We start from the raw sequence: 19,642 nt of genomic DNA, 5'->3' as shown, positions 1-19,642 counted from the left end.
TTGTAAGGGTGCGTTCACACCTACAGGATCTGCAGCAGATCTGCAGCAGATTTGATGCTGTGTTCAGTTATTTAAATGAAATCTGCTGCAGAAAATCAGCTGCAGATCCTGTAGGTGTGAACGCACTATTAATATGCCTGTCAGGAACCAGGCAGTAGGAAAATACAAGACAGTGAGCCCTGACGCTGAACACCTCCCACTGTCCTTACCTGCTTGCCGCAATCCACCCTAAGATGGCGGCGGGCAACTTGGCGGCGGTCCCTGTACTGGCTTGGTGAGACACAAAGACAAGACAGACAGACAAAACACAATAAAGATTGGTCGACAGTCCGGGTCACAACAATCGGGCAGCGCAGTACAAAAACACAATCCAAAAAGCACGGTCAATAAACAGGCAATATGGTCAGGGGCAGGCAGCTAGCAGGAATGGTCAGAAACACAGGCAAAAATAGTCAGAATAAAGACAGAGCTAAACAGAGGCAGAACCAGGCAGAGACAAGCTCAATATCTGGCAGTGAGAGGCAGGCTGGCAGACACTATATAGGAGACCAGAGGTCCAGTGCAGAAGCTGATTGGACCAGGCCCCTGATCTCCTCAGAACACCTGGGGCAAGAGCAACCTGACTGGCAGGGAGAACAGTCTATCAGACAAGCTAACCAGCATCAGAGTTAACTCCGGAGTAGCCAGGAGTATCTCAGGCAAAGTGGGTGTGGCTGAACAAACCCAGAGGAATAGGCCAGTGTTCAGACAAGGTTCAGGACACTGCACAGACAAACAAAAACACTGAATATCAGCGCCATCTCAGCCGCGCAGCACGAGCTGAGGGGCACACAGAGTTCACCCCAGGCACATTCATGACAATGCCATTATCTGCATTCAAAAAGACTTTCCCCAGGCCCCCCCCCCCCTTCTCATTCACTGCTCATTATCAGGAAATCTCAACTTGTTTACATCAGTCGTGCCCTGTCTAATCTATGGAGAGGGGAGGAGGGAGATTAGTCACCGGCAGAGAGCAGAGAACAAAGGATTACACAGTGGGAGCTGTGTGAAAGCCATATACGGAGATCAGAGAGGTCAGTGCTGAGTTCAGTGCAGATAGCCTGGTGATGTAGCTGTAAATTAACTCTTTGTTGTCCTATTTTGGTGCCTCATCTTGCTCTACCCCTCTCCATAGAAAACCATGAAGACAGGGGGGAGAGCTTCAAACTGCTTTTTCATGATAAAAATGCATTTTTTGGCTAATAAACCCAATCACAAAGTTTCTTAAAATCGCCTGTACTATTGATTTAAACAACAGTGACACTTTAAGCCTGTGTCAGGAATCTGCAGTAGCCTTGTCTGAACTGGGCCTGGTGTTTTGCTTTTGTGTGCCACACCCGATTGCTTCTCAGCTTCCGGCAATGCAGGAGTTAAGCTGAGAAGCTTCTGGACTTGATTTTACACCTGTCTGGTCTCTGTGATAGACTGGTTTCTCTGCCTTTCTGCAGCCTGGAGAATCAGAGCGCCGCTCCAATGAGGATCCGGACCGGGCTCTTGCTCAGTATAAAGCAAATCAAAGGCAGAGTTTCAGTGCTGGTTAATTAGGTTCACTCCTGGTCCCAGCTCCCCTTGTCCTACTCCTACGAACCCCTTCCTATTCCTTTTCTGCCTGACATACCCGTGTTCTGACCTCCGCCTGACTTTTGACTATCCCGTTGTGTGGCTGATTTTGTACTTCGTTGCCCATGTGGTTTGACCTGGCTTGTTCCATTACTCTTTATTGTGTTCGTCTGTCTGTACTGTTCTGTGTGTTCACTTACGTAGCGTAGGGAACGTCTTCGTGGTTGTCCGCAACCGCCTAGGGACGACTGAGGCAAGTAGGCAGGTGACAGTGGGTGGGTTCAGATCTAGGACCCACTGTCTCTTGTCTTATCTACACCTGCCAGTCCTGACAGATTAACCAGCCCAAACTGTTGTTTTGCCTCATGGAGAAACGGACCGCCATGTCTAATATTGTGGACCAATTGCAGCGGCTCAATACTATGGTGCAGGAGCTAGCTGTAAGGGTCCAGGAGCAGGAGACGGCCCCACGACAACTTACGGTGACCTCCCAGTACCTCCTGAATTGCCCGTCCAGCTCCCCGATAAATTCTCAGGGGACAGGAGAAAGTTCCGGGCCTTTCGGGAGGGATGTAAGCTGTTTTTTAGGTTACGCCCCCGCTCCTCCGGAGATGAGGCCCAGAAGGTGGGCATAGTCATGTCCCTACTCCAAGGGCCACCACAAGAATGGGCTTTTTCCTTACCACCTGCCGCACCTGAGTTGCTTACCGTAGACCAGTTTTTTGTGGCTTTGGGGTTATTATATGACGACCCGGACAGTGCTGCCAATGCTGAGCGTCTGTTGACGGGGTTGAGGCAGGGCAGACGACCTGTAGAGGAGTACTGTTCTGAGTTTAGAGCGGTCTCTCCACTTGGAATGACTCAGCCCTCAGATTCCAGTTTCGTGCGGGGTTGAGTGACCGACTTAAGGACATGCTGGTGGCTTACCCCACCCCTGACTCACTCGAGCAGAGTGTGACATTGGCCATCAGAGTTGACCGACGTTTTAGGGACAGGCAGCGAGAAAGGGGTAGTCCTGACCTCCCAAGAACCTCATTGCCTCCAGTCACCTACCCTAAACCATCCCCTTCTGTTACACCCATGCCAGAAGAACCAATGCAGGTGGATTCCACTGACTCCAAGGTCCGGAGTACGCATCGGCTACAGAACAATCTCTGTCTGTACTGTGGGAAGGCAGGTCATCGGGTTCGTCAGTGTCCGTCCAGGCCAGGACCATCGGCGGAAAACTCCAGCACCTGAGAGACTATCGAGGGGGTCTCTCAGGCGCACAGGTAACCTTCAAAAATAAATTGCTGTTACCTATTTCTCTGGTATTGGGAAATAAAAATATTAATGGGTATGCCCAGATCGACTTTGGCGCTTCTGCAAATTTTATTAACCCCATGTTTTTTTCAGGCTTGGAGGTATGTCCCCTACTACTTCAGCGTCCTATTAACGTCACTGGAGCAGATTCTGCCCCCTTTGCTCAAGGTGACGTACGGTATATGACCCCATGTCTAGAGGTCAAGGTGGGGTCTGTCCATATTGAGAACCTCGAGTTCCTCCTTATGCATAACTTGTCCTCTGATGTTATTTTGAGATTGCCCTGGCTGGAAACACATAACCCGGTCTTTGATTGGTCCAGCAGGGAACTTGTGCGGTGGGGACCTGGGTGCGCTTCCCACTGTATTGCTGTGTCTCTTGCGGAATGCTCCCCGGGGGAGGGGGAGATTCCGGAATTCTTGTCCGATTATTTTGATGTGGTGGACGGGTTGCCACCCCATAGACCGTATGATTGTGCTATTGATTTAGTTCCCGGTGCCAAATACCCTCGAATTTTTAATTTGTCTTGCCCTGAGAGAGAAGCTATGCGAGAGTACATAAAGGACAGCCTACGCAAGGGCCACATACGTCCGTTCTCTTCTCCTCTGGGGGCAGGGTTCTTTTTTGTGGGCAAAAAAGATGGGGGTCTCCGGCCCTGTATTGACTACCGGAAACTTAACAAGATTACTGTTAAAAATCAACATCCATTGCCGTTAATTGCTGATCTCTTTAACCAAATCGTGGGTGCTAAGTGGTTTTCCAAGGTTGATTTGCGGGGGTCTTATAATTTAATTAGAATCAGAGAAGGTGACGAGCGGAAGACTGCCTTCAATACCCCAGAGGGCCACTTAGAGTATCTTGTGATGCCCTTTGGGTTATGCAATAGGCAGGTGACAGTGGGTGGGTTCAGATCTAGGGCCCACTGTCTCTTGTCTTGTCTGCACCTGCCAGTCCTGACAGCCTGGTTCCATTGTAAGTTCACAGAGAAGTAGAGAAGAAGCAAGAAGAAGATTGCAGTGAGCCAGGGAGTGAAATACTTAGCCAATTGCTTCTCCTGGCTTTTCACATGTAGCAAGAGATTTTTAAAGTGACAGGGACACTTTAAAAGGGTGTGATAGATAAAAAAAACTTAAAGAAGTAAAACTGACCTGAACAGAATATAAATCTCTAAACAAAATAAAAATAAATAAAAAAATAAATATATATTTAAACATAACGCAAATTGAAGCCTCACTATATAGAGCTGATTTGGTTGTCCTTGTACTGGTCAGCATACTGGTCATTAGATCTTTATTTTTGAGTCTGTTGTTGCAGTTGGTCAGTAGAGTTATTTAGAATTAACTGTGTTGTGTTCTTTGGGTTTACAGCTGCGGCACTCTCTCTTCCATTGGTCTTGGAGAAACATTTTCATTCAACTGTGGTGGTATGCAGGGCCAGTTTATAACCATTGTGATCCCAGAGAAGAACACCTCCCTATCCTTGTGTGAGGTCCAAGTGTTTGGCTTCCCTCATGAACAATTAGGTACAAAACTACTTTTCTGTGAATCTCCAAAATGTCAGACTATAAATAGATAGAATTATTGTATAGCCCTTCTCCCACCATGTATATTTATGTGTTCAGTTCTCTTTTTTTGATTTCCATTACAGAAAATGAGACAAACACACTTAAAGACTCTGAACGTCTTCTCCATGGAGGTAACATAATTATTGTTATAATTATCACTATTATAGTCTTTAACTGCAGTTTGCTTTTTATATTCAAATGCCAATGTTTAGATTATGTGGAAAACTGGGTGACTGCTAACAGTGGAGAGAAGCCTTCTGCTTCACCACCAATCGCAGAACTGTGCAGCTATATATCACCAGAAGTATTACTAATAGCTCCATCCACCAAGGACTTTACTAACACCTTTTTTACTACCATAGCCCACCAGGGATATCACTAGTCTATAGTAACAGGTAAACTGGGACTTTATTAATAACTCCTGCACCACCCTATACCACCACCAAGTTTACTGACTAGCTCATTTACCACCTTGTACCACCAGGCACCATTCTAATAACCAATTAACCTCCTTAGCCCAACAGGGAGTTGACATTTTTTTCACCCTACGTCAGGAATGTAGGTGGAGTATGGTAGAGAGGGAAGACACAGACATTGAGTCATAGCTGGTCCCACCCAGTTGACCCTGCCTACCTGCCTCAAACAGCCTTAGGTGACTGCAGACATCCATGGTGTCAGTCCCTTACCTGAGGCTATGGTGAAAACACAGAACAGAGACAAGACGGACAAACACCAATGGTCGTATAGGTCAGAGTCAAACTAAACAGACAATGCAGCACAAAATCAGGAACCAGGAGAGTGGTCAGTGAAACAAAAGCAGAGGTCAGGAGAGCCAGATAACAATGCAGAAAAGGATATGGAGACTGTTGCATGTTAGTATACTACCATGTTTCCCCAAAATAAGACAGTGCCTTATACTATTTTTTGCCCCCAAAGACACATTATGTCTTATTTTCGGGGGATGTCTTATTTCTCTCCCAAGGGCCTCCCCTCGGCTCTTCCCCCCCCCGGCTCACCCCCAGCACTCAGCCTACAGTCCCCCCCCCCCCCCGGCGCTCAGCCCCCGTCTCTACCCCCCTCCCCCCCCCCCAAGCCGCTCAGCTTCTAGTTCACTCACAAACAGGACCAGGAGTGTGCGGCCGGCGGGACATATGCCAGAGTGCGCGGCATGCACGGCACGTCATATGTGACAGGACAGCACCGGCTGTGAAGGTCCACAAGGGGGGATGTCTCGGCCTTACTTTCTTAGTTTAGGGTGGGGGTGCCTTATTTTGGGGGAATAGTTCTATGGGAACATGGAGACTTTATATACAAGTAAATGGGTCCAATCCAGAACGTGATCTGACACCCTACATAAACATTACCCTAAAACAGTAATATGTTAGTTTACGGTTTTATATTTGGCTTTTATTATTGGCTGTATTGAAGTATTAAATGTGGTGCATGTGGCAGGATTATGTGCATGTATTATCTGGCATTAAGTGGTAGTATTCAGATAAAAAGATTTGGGTAAGATGTGCAAATTTAGCAAACCAATACTGCTAATATAAAAACAGATAGCAGATGGATGTCTTACCTTGCCTTTAAACCTGGACTCATTCTCTCTCAAACCAGTGAACAGCAAATCATTGACTGAGTTTATTATTATTTCCCATAGTGCCCAACGTAGCCCAGTACGGTACAGCTTCCCAGTCAAGTGACTGGCTGTCAGCTAGTCGAGCCGGTTTTGCCATTGATGGGTCATTGAATAACATTGACCCAGCATGCTCTCACACGCAGTATGACCAGGACCCATGGTGGACTGTGGACTTACACTCAAAGATGAAGATTTTTTCTGTTGCCATAACCAATCGACGCGATTGCTGTGAATACAGAATTAACAGCATTGAGGTCCGTATAGGGATTGCCAAAGGAGATGGAAAGAGCAATCCAAGGTAAAAATCATAAAAAGCCCCAAAATAACTTGAATGTCATAGTTACATATAGACGTGGCAGGGATGCTTTTGTGAACCTAACAAATTCAGTCTGAATCATCTGCATATTGGCAATCAATCTCTTCTCTAGGTGCGCCATTATTCCAACCATCGCTCAAGGGCAAACGCTTGCTGTTAACTGCCATGGGATGGAAGGACAATACCTGTCTGTTCTTATTCAGGGTCGCAGAGAATATCTGACTCTTTGTGAGGTTCAAGTGTTTGCTCTACCAGCTGAGAAGAAAAAAGGTAAGGCCAAGACTGTTTCCTTTAAAGTGCAAATCTTATATGGAAATGCATACCTGATTTTGTTATTCAGGAGTCTGAGAAGGCTGGGTTTTGTTGGAGTCATGGAAGCCATCATACACAAGAAATGGTAAAGCTTTTGAAAGCATACAACAATTCACATTCTGTACTTACTGCAATATTTAACCCTTCTTTTATTTTAGGAATAGAGATGGAGATGCAGCCAACTAAAGACCCAATAGGTAAAACCTCACTAATTTCATCTTGTATGTCCCTTTGAGAAATTGAGTATGAGTTTGCTACACCCCACCCATGGGTTTCGATTATAAGTATAGATATACCTAATTTGAGTGCACTACTGTCTCAGCGCCTAGGGACTACAGAGGAATACATACTCTTAAGGAGTATGTATTAAAATATAGTTACCATAATATATAGATGTATTTTCAATACATTAAAGGTAGGAAGTAAAGAAAAAATCTATTATACAACAAAAGAAAATGTATTATGCAACAAAAGAAAAAATCTATTATGTAACAAAAGAAAAAATCTATTATGCAACAAAAGAAAATGTATGATGCAACAAAAGAAAAAGAAGAAAAATTATTATGCAACAAAACAATATTAGATTTTTTTCTTTTGTTGCATAATAAATTTTCACTTATATTTTATAAAACTTCCTACCTTAAATGTATTGAAAACACATCTATATATTATGGTAACTATATTTTAATAGATACTTCTTGAGAGCCTACTAACTACTATATTGTATGTCCCTTAATTACTAATACTTTGTGTGCCAGTTCAGAACATATGTTGCCTTGCCCTCCATTTTCATAAGTGTGGAACAGCGTGCACCAAATAAATTTGGTGTTTGCATTTTCATTGAGATGCCACTTTTTTTTGCATGTGGCTTAACTAGACAGTGTAATGAGGGTCACAAGGAGGACAACAGGCCTAGATAGACTTTGTATTCTAAACCTTGGTTCTTACACTTGGAGACTATTGCAACCAGGACTGTTGGTGTCTCAGGTGCAAGTGAAGGCTGATAAGCTGAAAGTCCTAATTAATAGATACCCCCTATATTATAGCGCCCATCCACTTATTATAAGAAAGTTATAAGCTACACTTAGCTAAGCTTACATTAATATTGATTCTATAATGTTTATGTAATGTAGGTATTTCATATTTTTTAAGGTTCATGTTTTTAAAAATATATCAATGTACATGTTTTTTCTACAGATAAACAGACTCCTGCCATTATAAAGGTGCCGAAAAGTTTAAATGCAGGTAGATGATATTTTTGGCAAGTCATTTATATCACTTGTATATTAAGATGACAAAAATTTGTAAAGAATTTGTGAGTGACATAATAGTTACCCTATTTTTCATTTTAACAGTGCCAGTGGCAAAAATTACCATCAAAGGGACATCTCAATCTAGTACACATGGAGGTAGCATATCTGCAAATGCTGTGGATGGGAAGATGGTGAACAAATTCCCATATACACAATGTGCTGTGACCAGTAAGGAGTTTGAGCCATGGTGGACGGCATCTTTAGGATCGAAATATCTCGTCTCCTCAGTGGCTGTGACCAGTAGGGGAGATTGCTGCTCTGCAGACCTTGATGGAGCTGAAATTCATGTTGGATATGATAAAACCAACTGGAAGAATAGTCCCATGTAAGAAAACACAATGCAATGATGTAAACTTACAAGATTGTAGTGCCACAAAACAACAGATGGCCTTCAGGCAGGGAAGGATCAGGGATGACACAGACTGTGAGTCCTGAACTAGCCCCCCCCCCCCCACACTGGCCCTGTCTACTTTCCTTGAACATCCCTAGGTAACTTACAAAAACATGAAGACACAAAAGACAGACAAGAGATAGTTTGTGATAGGGCTAGTCAGAAAATCTGTCATACCAAACAGACAGCAACAGTACAGATTGGTTGCATAATGTGTTTTTTGTTAATTTTTTTTTTTTTTAAATAGAAGGTTCATATAAGATAAAGGAGTCAAGATCTCAGGGGTGGGGCTATATAGGCAGGCCAAACACAACATGAAAAAATCATGTAGTCTATGAATTCCTACTTAAAGGGGTTTTCCGGTCTAAATAGACAGATGAGTTATCCACATGATAGGTCATCAGTCACTGATCATTGGGTGGTGTCAAGTGAACAGGAGCTGAGCTGTAGTTAAAGGTCACCACCACTACAAAGTGGCTGGAGCTAAACTGCTTCTAGCCCTGTTCACTGTTTAGTGTCTGGCACCGTACAGCTGATTGGTGGAGATGCCAGGTGGCAGCACCCTGACAATCAGTGACTGATAAATTATTTTGTGGATAGCTTATCAGTCTATTTTGGTCAGAAAACTCCTTTAAATTGTCACATTATAAGCTGTTTTGTGTCCTATTAAAAGTTTAGATTAGTCAGGGTCTGGGTGTTCAGAACCCCACCAGTCATTGCATAAAGTCAGGAAAAGCACTGGCAAAGCAATTCACTCCCCAATCATAACTTGTCTCTAGGACATTTTAAAGTGGCTGGGATACTTCAACATGTCATTGTCTGCAAGCTAGCGTGTGTTATGTTAGGAAACCAGTGAGTAGGGAGAGTCAGGGGTGTCTAATATGCCACTACTCGTATAGCACTTAAAATGAGGAATTTGAACTGGCGATTCAACAACGTAACAGAAAAACACATTACGTACGAAGAGTATCTATGAATTAGTGAGTGTGCACACCAATATCAGAGGGAGAGGAAAAAGAGAAAAGGAGGAAGGAAAATGGAATCAGGTAAGGAGAATAAAATAAGTTAAAAGAAGATATATAGTAAAATATATAGGTGTAAAGTAATAAGAGAAAACTGAAAAAAAAGGGGAGGGGGAGAGAACTGGCGGCGGGGGAACCAGAGCAACAGGTAGAAAAGGCAGTGGACAGAGTAGTGGCTACCGGTATCAGCCAAGGGCCTGTGGAGAAGCCTTGTTAAATGATGTTAACTGATCCAAAAATAAAAACCTTTCTGCTCTTCTTCAGATGTGGCTCCATACATTCCATTGGGCTTGGAAAAACCAATTTGTTCAAATGTAACTTGCTTGGTGGAGAATTTGTGACCATTGCAATTCCCAACAAGAACGCTTCTCTTTCTTTGTGTGAAGTGCAAGTGTTTGGAATAGAGATACACAAAGAAAGTAAGTGAACTCAGATCAGTATCCTTCAGGTCCATGGAGTTATGCCATTGAAAAAAGTGGCACACATCACTCATGATATAAGTTGCTAGACTTCGGTCCAGATATATCAGAGAATGCCTATTTAGTTCATATAAAAATTACAAATATATTTATGACCAGATGTAAAGAACTTTACAGTGCCCCCAACTGGAGGTAGCTTCCCTTCAAATCAATTTTACCCTTAAGGCTGGGTTCACACTACGTATATTTCAGTCAGTATTGCAACCAAAACCAGGAGTGGATTAAAAACACAGAAAGGATCTGTTCACACAATGGTGAAATTGAGTAGGTAGCCGCCATATAACAGTAAATAACGGCCATTATTTCAATATAACAGCCGTTGTTCTAAAATAACAGCAAATATTTGCCATTAAATGCCGGCCATCCACTCAATTTCAACATTGTGTAAACAGATCCTTTCTGTGTTTTTAATCCACTCCTGGTTTTGGTTGCAATACTGACTGAAATATACTGACTGAAATATACATATACTGACTGAAAGATACATAGTGTGAACATAGCCTAAAAGAGCGTCTCCTTTTATTTACACTTGTCTACTTTCTGTAACTAATTTGACATTCACTCGTTCTCTGAAATATGACAGTTCACCTTCACCCTACATGCAATGGACTTCTATACAACTATCACAACTCAGCAGTGTGTTATAAGTGTACTCCAATGAAATAGTGAATCAGTAACCGGTAATATTGTTTATGTTGATTATATATTTAAGCTTTTTTTCCCCTAGTTCCATTATGTGCTGGAAATACAGATGAGGAACAGCAGAAAAGCAACCATGGTGGTAAGATTGTGTCATCTGAACTATCATAGCCTAAAGAAATTCCTACAGAGGCCAGTTCAGTTTTCTGAAGATTGATATTAAAGGAGAAGGCCGGCAAAATTGTTTATTAAAGTATTGTATTGCCCCGCAAAATTTATACAAATCACCAATATACACTTATTATAGGAAATAAACATAAAGTGCTTTTTTCCCTGCACTTACTACTGCATCAAGGCTTCACTTCCAGCTCTGGGAGTCGGGTCGTGACATCACCATGTTATCCAGAAAGTGAAGCCTTGATGCAGTAGTAAGTGCAGGGAAAAAGCACTATATGTACATTTCCTCTAAGTGGAACTTAGAGGAAACTTCTCCTTCAATTACTGAGTAATAGAAAGCTCTATATACCTAGTGTTTCGATACTATAACATTGTGGCTAGGTTGGGGGTTTATTGGGGGGGGGGTCATTCTATGCGGGTTGCCCATTTGGGTATGGATGGTATGGAGGGGTATTATGACTGAAATTAATTTATATTAGATAAATGTTAGGTATCAGGGAGTGTGATTGTTGCCCCCCCTCCCCAGATATCTCTACAGCAGAGAGACTCAACAGACTTTTTTTTAAAATGGAGAGGTACAGTAATGCAAACATTGGTTAAGTGTAAAAGTTGGCTCCCATGTCTTCTGAAATAGAGATCCTCTCAGCAGTACAGTATTGGTTAGTGCCCATCGAGTGATCAATGTATTGATTGATTTATTTTGCCCATTCTGCATTTTTAAGATTGGTCCAGTGATTAGTTTTATCGAATTTTACATCCCATATATTTCACCTTTCTTTCAGCTCGAAATGTGGCCCCAGAAGGAGAAGCCTCTCAGTCAGATCACAGCCAATACCCTGATAGGGGAGCTAACTTGGCTATAGATGAAAACCTAGCCAGTAAGTATGAAAGCCTAAGCTGCTTTCATACAAATGGTGTCATGGAGCCATGGTGGACAGTGGATTTAAAATCAACAATGCGGATATCATCTGTTGTGATCACCAACCGAGATGACTGTTGTCCTGAGAGAATTAATGGTGCAGAGATACGTATAGGTGACTCTAAAAAGCGCGACAACCCAAGGTAAATACTTCAGCCTTTGAATCAACTTAAAGTATCCATGATCAGAAAGAAATATCTTTGCCTATCATATGTCATACTGTGTGCTGAACTGCTGTATCTAAGCTTATCATGATTAATATGTGTCTTCTGAACTACTGTATCTAATTCTTTTGTCTGTCATACGCAATACACTATGTGAAAAGCTTATAACTGATTGTGGATTCCTTACTATATATTTTCAGGTGTGCTAAAATATCCAGCCTGGGATCTGGAGACACATTTTATTTTGACTGTGGAGATATGGAGGGACGTTATGTGTCCGTTGTTATTCCTGGCAGAACAGAATATCTCCATCTCTGTGAGGTTCAGGTTTTTGCTGAGCCGCTTGAAGGTCAAAGGAAAACAATAGGTAAGTAAGTGCTTCAATTGTAGCAACCAAAACAAGTCACTGTCATTTGTAAAAAAAACTTCACATGTCATAGAGACATAAAAAAAAGCTTTGTTCGATCTGAGTGTTCAGAACCGTGACGATCAGGAAAATGAACCAGGAGAAGACTGCACTAAGTGCGATCCTCTCTGTGTCACATGATCAGTGATCCTCTCTGTGTCACCTGATCAGTGATCAAAGGAAAACAAAAGGTAAGTAAGTGCTCCAACTGTAGCAACCAAAACAAGTACTTTAAAGAGTCACTGTCATTTGTAAAAACTTTTGACATGTCTTAGAGACAAAAGCTTTGATCGATCTGGGGCTGAGTGTTCTGAACCGTAATGATCAGGAAAATGAGCCAGGGGAAGACTGCACTAAGTGCGATCCTCACTGTGTCACATGATCTCTTCAGGCTCCGCCTGATTACCTATGTAAGTCTATGGAGCACGACTGATATCATGTGACATAGAGCCGTCTAAGGATCGGGCTTAGCCCAGTCTTCTCACACCTCATTCTCCCGATCAGTACAGGTCTGAACACTCAGACCCGGAGCAGTCAAAACTTTTGACATGACAGTGACACTTTAAGGAAATTAAATCCATGTGGTTGAATTTCCTGTAAGAGAAGAGACAGTCCATGGATGGAAACAACAGGATGAGGTGTTTGACAGTCAATAAGTGCAAAATACAGTCCCATACGTAGACACTTATGGCCTAAATAAAGCTGGTACCTGGAATTCCCACATTTTCTCAAAAAATCACACCTGGTGCTGTGGCCACTGGCCACCTGGCACACCCTAAAGTCCTCTATCTCTGCTCAACACTGACATCTAGTTCATCAAATATCAGCTAACAGAGGCAGCCCCTGGCCAATGGCATCTCAGAGCCAGTCTCTGTCTCTCAACAATCACTCCTTAAATAGGAACTATCAAGAGGTTAGATGTTTCTAACCTGCTGATAGCCCCCTATAGAGCCCGGGACACTGAGAAGGAAGGTATGAGTCTTACCTTCCTCCTTGGCGCCGATTCTACGATTTTAGTCGGCCTAATCTTCAGTTAGGAGCACTGTTAGGAGCACTGCCCGCCCCACAGCGTCATTGTAGCAGGTGGGCCGGATGACACTGTGGGGGTGGGGCAGTGCTCCTAACAATGCTCTCGGCCAAAGATTAGGCCGACTATCAGCGTAGAGGAGAAAGGTAAGACACATACCTTCCTCCTCAGTGTCCCAAGCGCTATAGGGGGATATCAGCAGGTTAGATTTTTGGGGTCACACACACACACCTATCTACATTGTGGACATTGTGTCTTAGGCAAAACAAGCACATGTAGTGCAATATCATGGCAAACAGTGGGAACAGTGCACAACATTCCCACACATTAAATATCATAAGAAATATTGTCCTTTATACACAGCCCCCAAATATATAACAGACTGAAGAGTGTTCATAATCTATCTCTCCACAACCTTACACTTTCCGAATTTTGGTGCTTATTTTCTTCTCTTTATATTCGTTATAAGAATTATTTGTCATCAAGTAGAATTCATTTTCTGGCCCCATATCACCATGTTTTCTCCAGTATTGTAGTGTCCTGTATTGTACTTGGTTCCTCAGGCTTCTCATGGTCTTAATGATTCTTATGTTTCCTTTCACAATGCTCACCATCTTCTTCCTCTTTTCCTTTCATTCCTAATAGTCATTTTCACTGGGTCCCATGTTCTATAATAAGTTGGGTTATTTAGCATTAGGTAGAAGTTTTATATTGAATGGGTTTCTGATCAAAAAGTTCAAAGTTGTCAAAAAGGAAATGATTATCGAACTAGACAATTCATTTAGCCATTCTTAAGTTGTTATCTGCTAAGAAAAGAAAGTTTGTTGTCTAATGGGTCTTCATATCTTCATATCATCTGAAATATAACTCCATGACCTCAGTTTTGTTATATTACATGTTGTGCTTTTTGTTAATATCCATCATCCACCCATTATCTAATTTACTAATAAACTCCATAATAAGCATCAGTCCAGAAAGTCCACGCTTTAATCTAATGTTCTGTATCTTTTAACAGAACCAACAACTATTGAAGTTGAAAAAGCTCCAATGAAATCCCAAGTAGATAAAGGTATGCAAGTATAAAAGCTACTTTAAAGATAAGAACCTGATGATCAATCTGTGTTAAGGTTGAAAACATTGCACCCTATTTTATTAATTTACAGAAACTACAGTTTCAGCAAAGAGAATCTCACTCTTCCACGTATCCCAGTCAAGCACCAGAGGTGAAGGATTGGCAAAGAACGCAGTTGATAAATTACTAACACCAGAAGACCCTAGCTCACAATGCGCAGTTACTGAGGAGCAGTATGAGCCGTGGTGGAAGGTTAAATTACAGCATCAATATAAAATCCATTCCATTGCTATCACCGGCAGAAGAGATTCATATCTGGATGGTTTAGAGATTCGCGTAGGACACAATGACTCTGACTGGAGACATCACTCTATGTAAGAAGGAAGTTTTAGACTGATGTGCTTTGCTTGCATAGTCTAAAACCTTTGTTAGTAGAAATAGTGGGGGGTATTAAGTTAAACTAGGTAAAAGAAAAAGTGGGGTAGTTGCCCACAGCAACTAAATCAGATTCTTTCTCTCATCTGGTTACTATAAGCAACTACCTCACCTTTGTTTCTGTTGTCTTAAGCAAAGACTTCTGGATCCTGATCCAAAGCAAGTGACTCCAAATTAGAGCTTAACTTTAGAAAGCCGCGCTATAAGCCTTTTAAGCAGATGTATTGCTGTATCTGTCATTGAATCCATTTCATTTCCTACGACAGCTGCGGCACAGTCTCCTCTATTAGGCTTGGTGACACATTCTCCTTTAACTGCAATTGGATGGTTGGGAAATTTGTGACCATTGTGTTGCCAAACAGGACGGCATCAATTTCCTTGTGTGAAGTGCAGGTGTTTGGTCAACAGTCAGGTAAGTGGCTGAATGATACCTGGACATGACTTGGTATTCATGACAAGCTTATACACTGAAAGAATATACAGTATGTACACCGTTTCCTATAAGCTCTTTGTAAACTAGTCAAGTGTTAAATAAATGTAAACATAAAAATAAGTGTAAATCAGCTCACCTCATATAAATATATTGATTTAGTCACAAGAGTATCCAGGAGGGTGTACAAGTCCTGCAATAGCCAATCGCTAGTCTGTAGGAAAAAATTATAGGTGAAGGTCCCAGCACTCCGATAATTCTTAAAGTATAACAATCTTTATTCCATATAAAAAAGGTTAATTTAGATCATTCACTGTTATGGTGTGTTTACACAGAGAGATTTATCTGACAGATCTTTGAAGCCAAAGCCAGGAACAGCCTGTAAACAGGGAACAGGTCCTAAAGTAAAGACTGGGATCTATCCTCTTTTCAAATCCATTCCTGGCTTTGGCTTCAAAAATCTGTCAGATAAATCTCTCTGTGTAAACGCACCATTACAAAGAAACCAACGCTTAATCATGGTCTAATGAGCATTAGAAAACACACATGTTAAATACACAAAACAGCCAATCATGAGAAGACAACATTACGTCATGCAGTTGGGCTTGAAAGTGTGCAGAATATGAACCATTAATTGGTGCAGACGTGTGGAAAAGTGGAATTGACCAGCAGTCCAAAAACCCACTAATGAGTGCAAGTGTGAACGGCAACATACAAAACACAAACAAGCAAAAAGAAATGCATATTCCAGGAGATAGAATAATTAGCTTTTATATATATATATATATATATATATATATATATATACAGTATATCTTCAATAACTGAAATGGATAAAGGACACAATGTTGCTTCAAATTCAACCTGGTTATATAAATGTGCAAATGCATATATAGGCTATGTTCACACAACGTCTTTTCAGCTCTGTGTTAAATTTCGTCCGTCATTTTGATCGTAAAATAGCGGACGTCGTTTAGCTTTCTAGCCTTCCCTTAGTGCAATGATGGCTATTGGTACATTATTGTAGTTTGTGATTACTAATTGGCCTTTGGGTGTGGCTTTAATGAAAAGTCTATTGGATTTATTAGTAAAGACATCCGTGGTGATAACATCCGTTATTGAATACATTGTGTGCATTGGACAGCCGTCTTTCTGTTAACTGCAATACATTGCATTGCAGCCAGTTAAATCATGGAAAAAAACGCAGTTTCTCTATTTCTGACATTGAGTGAACATAGCCTAAAGTTGTCTGTCATATTTTGAAGCGTTTTGTGATTTGAAAGAACTTTTAACACGTCACACAGACATGTCATAAGTCTTGATTGGTCAGGGCCCCCACCAATCAGAAGGCATACAGTAGGTAGGAGAAGTACACCTCTCAGTTTGCAGAAGGTGGTCTCCATTAAAGAAGTACTCCAGCAGGGGGGGGGGGGGCACTTTTTTGCTGGGTCCAGGGAGGAGGTGGCCAAGGGAAAAGACGTCCACTCACCTCCCCGGTTCCAGCGGCGGGTCCCGCATTGCGGCGCTCCGGTGCCCGGTTCCCGGCCGCTTCCGGGTGTCTGACGCGGGCCCGAGATGTGAGGTCTCAGGTCCACTCAGCCACTCAGTGAAGGAGGCGGGATGTTTGCGGACTTGAAACGGATCCCGCCTCCTCTCGGGCCCGCGTCAGACACCCGGAAGCGGCCGGGAACCGGGCACCGGAGTACTGCGATGCGGGACCCGCCGCTGGAGTCCCAGCAAAAAAGTGCCCCTTTAAGTCTATAAAGTCCATCCCTTGCAATAAGTTCGGAATGAACACCAAGTCAGAGAAAGAAGCACACAGCCATGCATTTCTTCTGGTTAGGGTGCCCACAGACACAACTTTTTGTGCAATTTTTTGCCACTCCCCCCCCCCCCCCCAAAAAAAAAAAAAAAAAAACAAAGCCAGAAAAATTGTCAAAGATTATTTTGCCATTTTCTTCTGATCTTTTTTACTTTAGTGTGAATGTTTTTTTTTTTGCCTTGACAAGTTTGACGTGTTTGAGATAAACAGAAAAAATTGCATTGAACTCTATAGGAGACATACTTGACAGTTTACTTATAAGAGGCCAAACACTCAGCATGCTGCGTTTAGAAAAAAGCCACAGATCTAAAAAAGGCCACAGAGGAGAGAAAAATGCCACTGGAAAAAAAACACCAACTAAGAGACTTATAGCGGAAATGTGGCCGCAGCGTTTTTGCTAAAAAACAAACAAAAAAAAACAAAAAACAAAACATGCCATTTGTTTTTCTTTGGCATGGTTTTAGCCAGTGTGAAAGAAGCCATATTTATTTATCTTTTTTTTGGTCATATCTTTTTTTGGTTAAAGTATATAACAACAGTGAAACAATGGCAAGTGCTGGTGTTGGATTATTAGGGTGTGTTCACACGTACAGGATCTGCAGCAGATCTGCAGCAGAATTGATGCCGCAGATTTGAAGCTGCAGATTCAAAGCAAATCACTTCTGGGCCGTCGGATCTGCTGCAGATTCAAATCTGCGCCATCAAATCTGCTGCAGACCTGCTGCAGATCCTGTACGTGTGAACACACCCGTTTGGAGTGAGACCTATCTATGTTATGGTATATTAGATAGGCATCAAGTCTGACATTTTATGAGATATCTTTCTTCTGTTTATTCACAGAAAGTATCATAAGTTGGAATAAAGACGTGGAAAACAAAAAGGACAATTATGGAGGTATTTTTTGACTGTCCTCATGACCTCATGCATGTTATTTTGAACCAAATAAATCCAGAATTCTGTGATGATTAATTTTGCTGCTATAGAAGTCAATGGATACAGAATGTTGTACGCAGGGGAAGGGAATTTATCAAACCTACGCCTGATGTATGCCAGGGAAAAGGCTCAGCCAGTCAGAGGCCGAGGCGTACCCCGCTGCGGCCACTGACTGGCTAAGTGGGCCTGACACATCACATACAAGGTCCCTGCTCAGACCAGTAGGCAGCCAGCGGCCAGGGGACCAGGAGGACAGTGGACCCCGGAGCTAGAGCCAGGAAGGTAAGTGCCTGTTGTTATATTTAGCCACCTCCTCCTCCTGTTTTCAATAATCCATTTTTTTTTGTCGATTTTTTTCGGCCAGTCCTTTCACTATCACTATCTGCAAAGGGAAAGAGTCACATTTACTTTTATTCTTTTACTTTTTAGTTCCAAATGTAGCTCCACATGGCATTATTTCCCAGTCCAGTTATTATGACAAAGAGCGGCTCGCCAAATTAGCAGTTGATGGGAATCTGGCAGCAGATTACTTTAAGAGAAGCTGCACTCATACAGAAAATGACTTTGAGCCATGGTGGCGCATTGATATGTTATCTAAAAGGCGAGTATCTTCCGTTGCCGTAACCAACCGAGGAGACTGTTGTGCCTATCGTTTAAATCGTGCTGAGATTCGTATTGGAGACTCTGAAGTACACGGTGGAAGAAATAATCCCAGGTATATATTATTTAGTATTTTAGTAAATTTTATTAATGCTATACCTCATCCTTCTACTTTTAATGTCAGGAGAGATTGGCTGTCACCATTATAAGAGGTTTATACTGTCTGAGAAAAATTTATTTAATTATCCGTGAACACAAAATTAATCTGTGGATTTGTTGCTTTATTTTAGGTGTGCGCAAATAAACTCCATGGGATTAGGAGAAACTTTTATTTTTGACTGTGATGGAATGGAGGGACGTTTTGTCACTATTATTATTCCAGGGCGCAAAGAATATCTGCAGCTATGTGAAATTCAAGTGTTTGCTGAGACTCTAGAAGAAGGAAAGGATGAAATATGTAAGAAATGACAGAATTAATTGTTTTACAGTTAAAGGGATCATTCCCCTATATATTGAATATTCCCCCCCTCCTGGACACTAAAAATTCATTCCATACATGTCATTACCTTATCTGTCTCCTTCCCTTAGTTTTGAGCTTTTTTTTTCTGCTGAAGACACAAAAATCTGTCTCTGCTCTCAACCCCCTCCTCCCCCTTCCCTTCTGAGATGGCTCATGTAAACAGCTGCCTCAATGGCTGTTTCTGCATTGTTTCTTCTCTGTGTACAGGGGAAGGGTTAATCATAGTAAGGGTTCCTTCACACGTAGAGAAACACATCGGATGAAACGCTGTGAGTTCCGCAACGACATCCGCTGCTATTCCCAGCACTGTCATTTTGAATAGGGTTACATACTCGCAGTGGAATTTTCATTCCGCTGTGAGTACATAAACGCCATTCCCCTTAAAGAGGTAGTGCAGCGCTAAACAATTATTCACTAAATAACACACATTACAAAGTTATACAACTTTGTAATGTATGTTATGTTAGTGAATGGCCCCCTTCCCCGTGTTTCCCCCCACCCACGCTAGACCCGGAAATGTAGTGCTTTATACTCACCTGATTCGTGTCAACCCCCGTACGCCAT

At 42.1% G+C, this 19,642-nt stretch overlaps 1 protein-coding gene across 2 annotated transcripts in view; it reads left to right on the top strand.

The window, feature by feature from the left end:
- Positions 1 to 19,642, top strand: part of LOC138788582 (uncharacterized) — a 57,496-nt gene that overhangs the window by 28,746 nt on the left and 9,108 nt on the right. Inside the window, exons 1-18 of one of the 2 annotated variants that reach the window (XM_069966611.1) lie at positions 1,485 to 2,870; positions 4,269 to 4,423; positions 4,549 to 4,596; positions 6,123 to 6,399; positions 6,530 to 6,687; positions 6,888 to 6,926; positions 7,927 to 7,974; positions 8,085 to 8,367; positions 9,720 to 9,874; positions 10,662 to 10,715; positions 11,533 to 11,812; positions 12,034 to 12,200; positions 14,282 to 14,335; positions 14,430 to 14,712; positions 15,040 to 15,185; positions 17,866 to 17,919; positions 18,388 to 18,673; positions 18,849 to 19,015. In XM_069966611.1, the coding sequence (XP_069822712.1) occupies positions 4,327 to 4,423; positions 4,549 to 4,596; positions 6,123 to 6,399; positions 6,530 to 6,687; positions 6,888 to 6,926; positions 7,927 to 7,974; positions 8,085 to 8,367; positions 9,720 to 9,874; positions 10,662 to 10,715; positions 11,533 to 11,812; positions 12,034 to 12,200; positions 14,282 to 14,335; positions 14,430 to 14,712; positions 15,040 to 15,185; positions 17,866 to 17,919; positions 18,388 to 18,673; positions 18,849 to 19,015 (2,596 nt within the window). In that variant the 5' untranslated portion in view covers positions 1,485 to 2,870; positions 4,269 to 4,326. Of the gene's footprint in view, positions 1 to 1,484; positions 2,871 to 4,268; positions 4,424 to 4,548; positions 4,597 to 6,122; positions 6,400 to 6,529; positions 6,688 to 6,887; positions 6,927 to 7,926; positions 7,975 to 8,084; positions 8,368 to 9,719; positions 9,875 to 10,661; positions 10,716 to 11,532; positions 11,813 to 12,033; positions 12,201 to 14,281; positions 14,336 to 14,429; positions 14,713 to 15,039; positions 15,186 to 17,865; positions 17,920 to 18,387; positions 18,674 to 18,848; positions 19,016 to 19,642 lie in introns of those variants that run through there. The other variant, XM_069966610.1, reaches the window with a different exon arrangement.

Source organism: Dendropsophus ebraccatus, chromosome 4, assembly GCF_027789765.1.
Source record: "Dendropsophus ebraccatus isolate aDenEbr1 chromosome 4, aDenEbr1.pat, whole genome shotgun sequence".
In the NCBI taxonomy this organism is placed as follows: Eukaryota; Metazoa; Chordata; class Amphibia; order Anura; family Hylidae; genus Dendropsophus; species Dendropsophus ebraccatus.
Note: the sequence above shows the minus strand (reverse complement) of the source record. Positions and strands in the feature narration are given on the sequence as shown.